Consider the following 12,392-nt stretch of genomic DNA (forward strand, 5'->3'; position numbering starts at 1 on the left):
CATTTGCATGGAGGTGTATCATTTGGGAACTATATCCCTTACTTTCTATTTTTCATCAGTACCCACTCAGGCTGAGCTAGTCAGGGGTCAGGGACTTGCTGCTGAGTCAGGAAAGAGTTAGCTCTTCACCATCCTTTATAACTTGAGCTTGGTTGAGTTTGGGGTAGAAAAAAGGGGAAAGATGCTTGGGAGGAAGGCAGGGTCTGTTATTTTCCGGAAAGCCTTATGTAACTGAAGTTATACTGAACCACAAGGGCCCCTTCATCCCCACCCCACCTTCCTGGTTCTCTATAGATGGGAGGCATGGAAGCAGTCATCACTGGACTGGCTGATGACTTCCAGGTCCTGAAGCGACACCGGAAACTCTTCACGTGTGTTGTCACCATCAGCACCTTCCTTCTGGCATTGTTTTGCATAACAAAGGTGAGGCTGGACATGAGATACTCATGGGCTTTCGAGGACTGTGTTTCAAAAATCCAGACATTCTCAGCCTTGGTACTGGGGTGGTACTTGGTACTTGGTACTTGGTACTTGGTACTTGGTACTTGGATGAGGCTGAGCACAACGGCTCTGTTAAACACTATGTCGATAAGACAGCAGATCCCGTTGCCTTCTACTACTTCTGGGGCTGATGATCTCCAAGCATCATTATTTACCACTCATTGACTTAGAGCCAGCAGAAGTTCCCTGGAAGCTTATCATACTGTTTATCAAACAAAACACTTCCTGCTAGAAGCTCCTAGAGCCCTCCACTAGAATACAGACACACTGAGCAATACCTTAGCCCTATTATGCATGTTTGTAAACATGACCCTGAGCAGGTGAGAATAGGGATGGGTGGGATTTGGTAGATGTAGTCAGTGACTATTTATAGCCAAGGATGACCTAAGCCCTTTCTCTCTGTGCCTCAGGGAGGGATTTATGTCCTCACTCTGCTGGACACCTTTGCAGCAGGCACCTCCATTCTGTTTGCGGTGCTTATGGAAGCTATTGGAGTTTCCTGGTTTTATGGTAAGTGAGTGTCACAAGTTCTGATCTCTAGGACTCCTGGAGTCTGTTTTATCTGGAGGGGGAAAGGGTTTTTTTCATGTCCAGTGCAGCCATCTGGATGGATCTCCAGAGGTGAGCAGCCTCTATTAAATATAGGTCTGAGTCTCTTGCAATCCTCAGCTCACTGGGCTGTAAGACCTGGGAGACACCCAGTACCAGCATCTGAAGTAGAATCATTAGAGAGCTACAGATCCCCAAACCAGACAGCTTGAACAAACAAAACAGGATGTCCAGCTAAACTTGAACTTCAGGTGAAAAATGAACACATGGTTTTAGATCTATAGGCCCCAAATATTGCATAGAATCTACTGATACTGATTTTTTTTCTATTATGTGTCTGAACTTAAAATTTAAATAGGTATCCTGGATTTTACTTACTAAACTGTCAAATGTGTTCTAACTGCTCATTTCCCCTTGGTTAATCTTATTCTTACTCTTTCTGAAAGAGATCGCAGTGAGAGTGTCTAACGGTCTCTCTTAGATTCTGATTGAGGGTGTCCATGTGCATGAACATATGGACAGACAAACTGTTTACGAAGAAAGCCTAGGCTAGAAGAAAGAGCCAGGCTGGAATCCAGGCACCTGGCTACTCAGTCTGGCCCTCCCTTCTCTGAGCTCTGGCTTCTGTCTTATAAGATAATCACAATGTCACATGCAAGGTGACTCTGTCAGCTCCCTTGTTTGCCATCATCAAAGTGCCTGCCAGGCTTCCTGCATTCCAAGGTGGCAGTCTCCTGCCACCTGCCCTGCACTCTGACAGCTTCTCATGGAATGGCTTCAGGGGGAGGCCCCAGTCCTGCATCTCTGGGCTCCCTGTGACACGCTTGCCCCATGTGCTCACAGGTGTGGACAGGTTCAGCAATGACATCCAGCAGATGATGGGGTTTAAGCCAGGCCTGTACTGGAGGCTGTGTTGGAAGTTCGTGAGCCCCGCCTTCCTCCTGGTGGGTAGGGTGTGGCTGGGGTGCCTGTTGGTAGGGTGGCTGAGTCCAGGTTGGGGGCAGGGTGTGCATACTTATTTCCTAAGGAAGGAGGTGCTGGGGTCTGGAAGCCCTGGTCATGCAGGCCTTAATGGGTGTGGAGGGTGTTCCATCTTAGTGGGAGTCCGGGCAGGTCCCCCAGCTGCTGTTGTGTGGCTCCAGCCTCACTTGCTCCCTGCATCCTTCTTCCCTCTCTGCCCCTCCCTTCCTGCAGTTTGTGGTGGTGGTCAGCATCATCAACTTCAAGCCGCTTACCTATGATGACTACACCTATCCTCCCTGGGCCAACTGGGTCGGGTGGGGCATCGCCCTCTCATCCATGATCCTGGTCCCTGCCTATGTCATCTACAAGTTCCTCAGCATACGCGGCTCCCTGTGGGAGGTGAGCTCTGGGTGGCTGTTGTGGCATGAGGGTGAACATGGCTGTCCTGTCGAGGTAAGACAGAGATAGAGGATACTTTGATTTAGCGCACCTGCCTCATTTGCTGAGAAGACCCACCCCGAGCCTCAGTGTCTACATCTGTAGCCTGAGAATAATACTGTGTAGCTTGGAAGAGAAGAAGACTTGAGTACTAAGTAAAGAACCTGGCCCACAGGAAGTGCTTCCTGCATGCTTCCTGCCATTTCCATGGCTGTTTCTGCTGTTCACATGAGAAGGCAAAGCTCCGCCATGCCTGCCCCCTTTCAATGTGTGAGATGCCTTCAGATATCCCATTTCTCTTTGTATGAGCCCTGCAACCATTTTTCTAATCATCACAATATGATCAGCTTAAACCAGGGGTTTCTGAAATCATAGACATAGACATAGACATAGACATAGACATAGACATAGACATAGACATAGACATAGACATAGACATAGACATAGACATAGACATAGACATAGACATAGGCATAGGCATAGGCATAGGCATAGGCATAGGCATAGGCATAGGCATAGGCATAGGCATAGGCATAGGCATAGGCATAGGCATAGGCAGACATAGACATAGACATAGACATAGACATAGACATAGACATAGACATAGACATAGACATAGACATAGACATAGACATAGACATAGACATAGGCATAGGCATATCATACCCACACACAGCAGAGGTACCTCTTATTCTGACTTAGTATATTATGACACTTATTTGGCTGCACAAACTATTGTTGGTGGCCTTTTCAAATATCCCTACTTTGTAAGGCAAAGACCTCACCCCTGGGCTGCTTTCCCTGGTCTCCTGAGGCTCCCTCCCTTCTCCCTTCTCACAGAGAGTGGCCTACGGAATCACCCCGGAGAATGAGCACCACCTGGTGGCCCAGAGAGACGTGAGACAGTTCCAGGTAGATGCAGAGCTGAACTTGGGTTGTGTGGGACAGGATATGGTGGGTTCTGGTTGGCTGTTCCCTGCTGGGCGCCCCCAAGAGAGGTCACAGGAAAGTCTGGATGGCAGTCACCTTCATTTTAGGGCCGAAGGTGAAGGGGGCAGGAGATGAGACTGCTGTGAGTCCAGCCAGCCTCCTGCTGTTGCTGTCCTGTTTTTCTTGGCATCCTGAGATGCCAAGTGCTGGACTTTTCTTCTGCCTCTGAGTTGTCATGTTAGTGTCACCACGCTAAGCTGAGTATGTTATACCTTGAAGGCATTAATAGCATGTTGCTGGCCCAAGCAGTGACGAGGATACTTGTTGACCTCCTCCTTTTGGGGTGGTTTCTTTGCATCCAGCCTTAGCACCAATTAGGGAAGGTGTTCTGGGGTCTGGGTCAACAAGGTGGCTATTTGTTTTGTCTGCTCTTTGCTTTGTGTGGCCCCAACCAGCTGACCCCTTCCTCTAAGTGCCCACTGACTCTGTCCTCACTGTAGTGGCCTTGCTGTCCTTTTGCAGTTGCGGCACTGGCTGGCTATCTGAACCTGGCAATGTGGAGGAGGAGGAGGAACCCATGTGCCAACGTCCGGGTCCAGGGCACCCTCTTTGCCCCCATTCGGATACCGCCTTGGGATTCCTCTCCTGGAAGACACCTTCCCCGTCGCTCCCGTTTTCTCATTTACTAATGATTCCGTGACGCTGGTTTTGTTCACCTTCTGTTCATCTGGCCTGGAGGCAAGCGAGAGTGGAGAACTGGTGAGCCTCAAGGAAGAGGCTGGAAGGAGGAAGTGGGACGTGAATTCTGGAACTCTGGCTTGAGGGCAGGTTTACTGCATTTGGAGCACACCTCAGCTGAGGTCCACAGCCCGGGCAGAAACCCCTCCCGGATTTGCTTGTACTTCAGATCATAAACAAAATCTTCCATTCACCCAGGCTGAGAGGAGATTGGCTTCTGGTTAGATATCAAAAGCCCAAGCAAAGCCTGACAGGGTCTGTGTGGGGGCCAAGGTGTGCAGGTTACCCCTCTCTTTCCATTTATCCTGTCACCGCTCCAGCATCTGAGCCTCTGTTTGGGAGTGGGGCTTTATTTGCACTGAAAATGCAGCTGGTAGATACTCTGAGTCTGGGGGCAGGGCGTTAGGCAGAAACTCTTACCTAGCTATCTAGTTAATCAAAGGCTGGTTTTGGTATGTTCTAGAATATTACTCTAACTTCTGATGTTTGGAGAGCCCCCAAACCATGATTTTAGGGGAAGAATGTAGCTGCATCACCAGTGAGGGAGTTCCCCAAAGTCAGATCCTTTAGAAAGGTGGTAACCGCTAGACAAATTGTGCCTGCCAAGGCCACCTGCCAGTCTTGTTCTGTCAGACATATGGGTAGTTCCCAAGACCTTCCTAGGGATTGAGACAGGGTCCCTCTAAAGCCAGATATGTATGCCCATCACAGGGATTTCTGTCCTGGGAGGCCAGGTGGGTGTTGTAGGACAACTTGATAGGCTGCCATGGTTCTTTGTGGTCTTCCCCTGGGAACCTCAGCAGACAGGGGTCCTGAGCAGTAGAGTCCATTGGCTCTGAAAATGGCCTGTTTCCTTATTTACTTGACTTGGCACCTTGGAGGGCACGATGGGGCTTACCACAGCCCAGCCCAGCCCAGCCTCTCAAGTCCAGGGATGGTATTCTGACTGGAGGGGACAGTCAGATGGCTTCAGGAAGTTTCTAAGTTTCACATGTGACACAAACTTGCAACTACTGCCCTCTGGTGGTTAGGTTTGGTTCATTGAGGGAAAGAATGGTTTGGTAAATTGATGGCATCTCCTTGAGCTTTATGTTTCTGGTTTGAGTCTCTTACGCCCTTTCTTGAAATCTAGAATCATAGGTTGCCATTGTGATAGTAGGATTCCCTTCCTAGGTTGTGTGTGTGTGTGCGCGCGCGCATGTCTATAAGTGCACATTTGTGTGTGTCTGTGTATGTGTATATATGTTTGTTTATATGTGTGTGTATGTCTGTGTGTGTCCTTGTGTATGTGTGCATGTCTATGTGTGTATGTGTGTGTTGGTGTGCACGTGTGCATGTGTGAGTGTGTGTGTGTGATTGGAGTCATGTAGGAGGCACATGGAGAAACTAGGATGTTCCCATGTCCCATGGAGGCTGTAAAAATAGGCCAGGTGAGGCCAGCTGGGGATGGGGAGATAGTTTACTCTGAGGACCACCAAAATTTCCCCCGAATCAGAGTCCTTGAGTTATTCCTTAGAGGAAATTTTGTCTTTCCATGTAAGAAGGCCATGTCAGCTCAAGGCATCCCGCATTGGCAAATGTCTTGGAGCACTGGGGAAGAGAAAGCTCTTCCACCCCATTTCAAGGTAGGTGCAAGCCAGGACCCTGCTAGCAACAACCTCAACACTTCTCATGAGTAGTAATTCCTTTCTAGTTGTTACCTTTAAAATATTGGCACACACCTTTACTCCCAGCACTTGGGAGGCAGAGGCAGGTGAATTTCTGAGTTCAAGGCCAGCCTGGTCTACAGAGTGAGTTCAAGGACAGCCAGGGCTACACAGAGAAACCCTGTCTCGAAAAAACCAAAACCAAATATATATTGTACTATTTAAACAATCCATGCTTACCCTCCCTGCCTCCAAGCTGCCCCATAGAAAGGAAGACTGCTTCCTGTCTCCCCACTTCCCTGGTGAGAAGATGAGAAATCTCGCTTGGTCAACATCTCATCTCCCTAGGGATCTGGGTGGAGCCTCCATCCTCATCTTGTCGTCACAGTCCAGAGCACCAGGGGACTCCTTGTTTACCCTTCTGTGGGCTGACACCAAACAGAATGCACAGAGTCACACTTAAGGGGGAAGAGTGTTTCTTAGCAGAACAAAGTGTTGGGAGGGGGGCAGAAGGATGTTACTCATCTCCCCACACTGGCTCCCTGAGAGGCATTGTCCTCGCCTTTGATGACAAGTCACCCTTTGAATAGTGGGGCCTGAGAAGCAAGCGTCCACCTGACTGTCTTGAGAGCACATGCTCACAAAACCTGGGTGCCTTGGATCAGCACAGGGCCACCATTTTCTCGTTGCCATCTGAGTGGCCTCTTCACCTGCAGACACTGCTCCCTCCCAGGGGTTGAAGTTGAAAATGTGGTGCTAGCCGAATGAGCCCCAGACTAAAGCAATGGTGCTGCTTTGTGGCAAAGTTGGCTCCTGAGACTGGGACAAAGTGCTTTGTGTTTGTACGCCCAGGTGCTCTAGTGGGGGAGCGGGGAGACACCCAGAAAGCTCCTGGAGGGTCTCACGAAGGTGCTAGGAGGTCACCTGTACCCACCTTTCCACCCACGCTTGCCAGATGGGGGCTACTCTGTCATCATAAGTAATGCTTGCCCTCTGTGTTCTGACTGATTTTTTTATTTTAGTAGTATGGCTCATCCAGGGCCAGCATTCTCCCAAGTACCGAATGTGACACTCGACGCTTTTGATAATTAATCTGATTTTTAGAGAATTGTTTTCTATGATATGTGAGACCTTTGTTTAAGACTTTAGCATTACTTAGTCTCTGCCTGCCAGTCTCCATTCTAGAGTCAAGTGAGACAGGAGAGAAAGTGGATACTAACTCACTGCAGATATCCTACACAACAAAGGTCCCAAAACTGCCTTAATTCCTGCCCAGGTGGAAGCCAGTCCCCTGCTGCACAGTCATCCAGTCTAGGTTTTCTAGATTTGGTAATGTAAGATTGACACGTTCTTACCAAAGAAATCATTTCTACCCCATTAAGCTCACTCACTTCATGTGTTTATTTCTTTTGAAAACTATGGTGAGGAAGTGATCAGAGTCAGTGTCTGGTGTAGTGGAAGCAGCTCGGCATTTAGAGTTGATTAGCAGTGGCTCTGCAGCCAATTAGCTATATCTTGAGAGAGGAACTTTATATCTTTAGATTTTGGGAGGGGGGCACATCTCTATAAAACAGAGATTTGATCATGTCATCAAAGGACACATCCTATTGAAAACATAAACCAGAATAAAGTATAATAACATCCTTGTGCTAAAGTCACAATGAAGAAAGCAGATCAGCTCAGAAGCTTCCAGAAGTGACCCCATAACTGACCATCTATTGGGCTTAGAAATAGAGGTTTCTGCCTGCAGAGCTTTGATATTCCTGTAATGTCCAGTAGATCCTCTTTTTCAGAGTTTTCTTTTCATCTCATGCCAGAAAGCCTTGATGTTTGAGAAGAAGTCAAGTCTAGCCCAGTCGATTTGATGCTTGGGTAGCATTGAGAAGGCAGAGGGTATCGCTCTGCCCTGTGTTTGCTGGCCTGGGCACCCACAGCTCTGCCCACAGGCAGGGTCCCTGGCCCTGGTTGGTGAATGTGAAGTCAGGGGCACCTGTCCTTGCTCTACTGTCTCTACGTCTGTGTAAATAGGATTGTTTCATTCACATCTTCTCCGTGTCACGGACCGTCCAAGTATCGTGCGGATCTCTGCGTCTGCTTTGGATTTATTTTGAAAGTTCTCTTTGTGGAAAAAAAAACAAATAAATGTACAGTCTAATAAAGGATATTTCCTGTGCCGTGTATTGGGTTGTACAGTTCTGAGTGCTTTTTTCACGAATGTAAGAGCTGTGAGTTACACAAAGCAAGTGCCCCTGTCTCTGATGGGTCACTGACTGGCAAAGAACAGATTTTGATCACAGTAACCCACCTTTCACCCAAAGGGCTGCTTTGAGACGCCAAGAAAGAGATGGGAGACAGAGGAGATTGAGAATGTGATGATAACTCAAGGGTTGGCAGTCCTCTCCACTCCCCTCCTCACCCTTCCCCTCTCCTCTCCCCTACCCTCTCCCCTCCTCTGCCCTCCCCTTTCTCTCCCCTCCTTCTCTTCTCCTTCCTTCTCCTCTCCTCTCCTCTCCTCTCCTCTCCTCTCCTCTCCTCTCCTCTCCTCTCCTCTCCTCTCCTCTCCCCTCCCCTCCTCTCCTCTCCTCTCCTCAACCCTCCCCTCCCCTCCCCTCCCCTCCCCTCCCCTCCCCTCCCCTCTCCTCTCCTCTCCTCCCCTCCCCTCCCCTCCCCTCCCCTCCTATCCTTTTCTCCTCTTCCCTCTCCTCTCCTTTCTGCTCCTCTCCCCTCCCATCTTCTCTCCTCTCCTCTCCCCTCCCCTCCTCTCCCCTCCCCTCCCCTCCCCTCCTCTACCATCCTCCCTGTTTTGTTCCTTTCCTCCTGATTTGTACTCTGTTCTTCTCTGGTACTTGGAATCAAACCCAGGCCCTCAAACCCAGGCCCTCAAGTGTGCTGAGCACACGTTCCGCTCCCCCCCCCGTCCCCTGCTGAGCTATGCCCTTGGCTCCCACACATTTTTGTTTAAATACAAAGTGAACGTCATGGGACAACATGTCTGCTGTCTAATTTTGTTTTGGTTTGTCATTCCTAGGCCTGGCTTTCAAAGACATCAGAATCTCTGCTGGATTGAATTGGATGCACAATTTAGTGTAGATTTTTTTGTGGGCACACTTAGGCCCTTGGAGCTCATGGTTGGCTCTGCTTGAGTGAAGTTGTGAGGTCAATATAGGTTTTTGTCTTCTTTAATTTTTTCCTCACACAATATATCCAGATTACAGTTTCCCCTCCCTGTTCCCTCATGTTCTCTCATCTGGATCTACCCTCTGCCTGTCTCTATGGGATAATAATAAAATATAGCATAATAATATAGAACAAGAACGAACACTGGGAATGAACAAAACAATCAAACATAAGGAAGAGAGACCAAGAGCAAGCACAAGAAGCAGATACAGGCCCAGAGCCTCACTCATCCATGAACTTAGGTAAACACACTGACCTGGAGCCCATAATGTATACACAAAGGACTGTAGGGTGAAAGAAGAGGAAACATGACTAAAATATAAAACATCCCTGGCACGACATTGTGAGATCTCCAGTGCTGTTTTCTGTTGGCCTTCTACTGCTGGGCACACAGCCTACTTTTAAGATAGCTGGGCAGTGATGATGCATGCCTTTAATCCTGGCACTTGGGAGGCAGAGGCAGGCAGATTTCTGAGTACGAGGCCAGCCTGGTCTACAGAGTGAGTTCCAGGACAGCCAGGGCTACACAGAGAAACTCTGTCTTGAAACAAACAAACAAACAAACAAACAAACAAACAAACAAGAATGGTTTAGTTCCCCAGTTAGACTTCACTGGAGAAAACCAGCTTATCATTTGCAGATAGTTATCAGTTGCAGAGAGCATATGGGTTAGGGATAGGCCATGAGTTCCCTTCTCCTTTCAGCTCTAGCACACCATCTGGTGCAGGCCCTGTGCAGGATGAAGTTATCTGATGATGAAAGAGCAAGGAGAGATCTATGAGTATAGCAGAATGTCATTAGGAGTCATTTTGCTGCTCTTTTTTGAGCTATCTCAGGTTCTTGGTCACCAAGCAGGGTCAGATATGGGTTCTAGCTCATGGAATTGGCCTTCAGTCAAATCAGATATTGGTTGGCTAATCCCACAGTGGTGGAGTACCTCCATTGTAATAGTAGATCTTGTAGGCAGAAGACCATTGTAGATCAAAGGTTTTGTGGCAGGCTTGGTGTTTGTTTCACCTTTGGTAGTGTGCAGAGATCTTGATCAACCCAATGACTTATTGCAATGAACATTTGCAAGTGAAGATGTGTGAACAGAGGGATACAGTGTGGGACACTCTGACACACTACAGCTTCCATGATGAGATGTTTTCTATTGTTTGTGTGTGTTTAGTCATGTGTGTTTTATTTTGTGGGGGAGGTTGCTAGGGAGAGAGGCGGATATGAAAGGATGGGAGATGAGCAGGACTGGGTTACATGATGTGAAACCCACAAGAATCAATAAAAAATTAAAAGGAGGAGGAAGAGGAAGAGGAGGAAGAGGAGGAAGAAGAGGAGGAGGAGGAAAAGGAAGAGGAGGTTACATAGTTCCACCATAAATAGTGGGGCAGGGCAAACATTTCCATCCCCAAAGGACAGGATGTGGGTTTCAGATGCTGGGCATCCCAGTCCCCATGATTTAACCAGTTGGTGCTCACATAGCCTCTTTTGGACTGACTCTGCTGAATGCCCTTCTTCTTCTTCTTCTTCTTCTTCTTCTTCTTCTTCTTCTTCTTCTTCTTCTTCTTCTTCTTCTTCTTCTTCTTCTTCTTCTTCTTCTTCTTCTTCTTCCTCTTTAGATTTTTTATTAGATATTTTCTTTATTTACATTTCAAATGTTATACCCTTTCTTGGTTTCCCCTCCAAAAATCTCCTATCCTCTCACCCCTCCCCCTGCTCCCCAATCAACCCACTCCTGCTTCTTGGCCCTGGCATTCCCTTATACTGGGGCATAGAACTTCACAGGACCAAGGGCCTCTCCTCCCATTGATGACCAACTAGGCCATCTCTGCTACATATGCAGCTAGAGCCATGAGTTCCACCATGTCTTTTCTTTGATTGGTGGTTTAGTCCCAGGGAGCTTGGGGGTACTGGTTAGTTCAGATTGTTGTTCCTCCTATGGGGCTGCAAACTCCTTCAGCTCCTTGGGTACTTTCTCTAGCTCTAGCCTGTTTCGTGACAAATTATATGGTCAGTTTTGGAGAAGGTACCATGAGGTGCTGAGAAGAAGGTAGGATATACAAGAGGATATTTTGTTTTAGGATAAAATGTTCTATAGATATCTTTTAAATCCATTTGTTTCATAACTTCTGTTAGTTTCACTGTCTCTGTTTAGTTTCTCTTTCCATTGATGAGAGTGGGGTATTGAAGTCTCCCACTATTATTTTGTGTGGTGCAATGTATGCTTTGAGCTTTACTAAAGTTTCTCTAATGAATGTGGGTGCCCTTACATTTGGAGCATAGATATTTAGAATTGAGAATTCATCTTGGTAGATTTTTACCTTTGATGAGTATGAAGTGTTCCTCCTTGTCTTTTTTGATAACTTTAGGTTGAAAGTCGATTTTATTCGATATTATAACGGCTACTCTAGCTTGTTTCTTGGGACCATTTGCTTGGAAAATTGTTTTCTAGCCTTTTACTCTGAGGAAGGGTCTGTCGTTGTCCCTGAGGTGGGTTTCCTGTATGCAGCAAAATGTTGGGTCCTGTTGTATGTATGTAGCCAGTCTGTTAGTCTATGTCTTTTTATTGGGGAATTGAGTCCATTTTTTTTTGTTGTTGTTGTCTTGTGTTTTTGTTTTTGTTTTTGTTTTTGTTTTTTTTGAGACAGGGTTTCTCTGTATAGCCCTGGCTGTCCTGGAACTCATTTTGTAGACCAGGCTGGTCTCAAACTCAGAAATCTGCCTGCCTCTGCCTCCCAAGTGCTGGGATTAAAGGCATGTGCCACCACTGCCCGGCTTCTTTTAAGTTTTTTGAAAGATTACTTTATTGCTTTTACTAGGTGTAGTTTCCCTCCTTGTGTTGGAGTTTTCCCTCTATTATACTTTGAAGTATTGGATTCATGGAAAGATATTGTGTAAATTTGGTTCTGTCTTGGAATACTTCGGTTTCTCCATCTATGGAGAGTAATTGAGAGTTTTGCTGGGTATAGTAGCCTGGGCTGGCACTTGTGTTCTCTTAGGGTCTGTATGACATCTGTCCAGGATCTTCTGACTTTCATAGTCTCTGGTGAGAAGTCTGGTGCAATTCTAATAGGTCTGCCTTTATATGTTACTTGACCAATTTCCCTTACTGCTTTTAGAATTCTGTCTTTGTTTAGTGCATTTAGTGTTCTGATTATTATGTGATAGGAGGAATTTCTTTTCTGGTCCAGTCTATTTGGAGTTCTGTAGGCTTCTTGTATATTCATGGGCATCTCTTTCTTTAGGTTAGGGAAGTTTACTTCTATAATTTTGTTGAAGATATTTACTGGCCTTTTAAGTTGAAAATCTTCATTCTCATCTATACCTATTATCCTTAGGTTTGGTCTTCTCATTGTGTCCTGGATTTCCTGGATGTTTTGAGTTAGGATCTTTTTTGAATTTTGCATTTTCTTTGATTGTTGTGTCCATGTTTTCTATGGAATCTTCTGCACC

The 12,392-nt window shown here is 46.8% G+C and overlaps 1 protein-coding gene across 3 annotated transcripts in view; it reads left to right on the forward strand.

Moving 5' to 3' along the window:
• Positions 1–7,945, forward strand: part of Slc6a2 (solute carrier family 6 (neurotransmitter transporter, noradrenalin), member 2) — a 41,198-nt gene extending 33,253 nt beyond the window's left edge. For all 3 annotated transcript variants that reach the window (XM_006530793.4, XM_006530794.4, NM_009209.3), the window contains 6 exons: positions 295–423; positions 912–1,011; positions 1,894–1,994; positions 2,245–2,412; positions 3,292–3,363; positions 3,904–7,945. In XM_006530793.4, coding sequence (XP_006530856.2) covers positions 295–423; positions 912–1,011; positions 1,894–1,994; positions 2,245–2,412; positions 3,292–3,363; positions 3,904–3,927 — 594 coding nt within the window. In that variant the 3' untranslated portion in view covers positions 3,928–7,945. The remainder of the gene's footprint in view (positions 1–294; positions 424–911; positions 1,012–1,893; positions 1,995–2,244; positions 2,413–3,291; positions 3,364–3,903) is intronic.
• The last annotated feature ends 4,447 nt before the right edge of the window (positions 7,946–12,392 follow it).

This window comes from Mus musculus, chromosome 8 (genome assembly GCF_000001635.26).
Source record: "Mus musculus strain C57BL/6J chromosome 8, GRCm38.p6 C57BL/6J".
In the NCBI taxonomy this organism is placed as follows: Eukaryota; Metazoa; Chordata; class Mammalia; order Rodentia; family Muridae; genus Mus; species Mus musculus.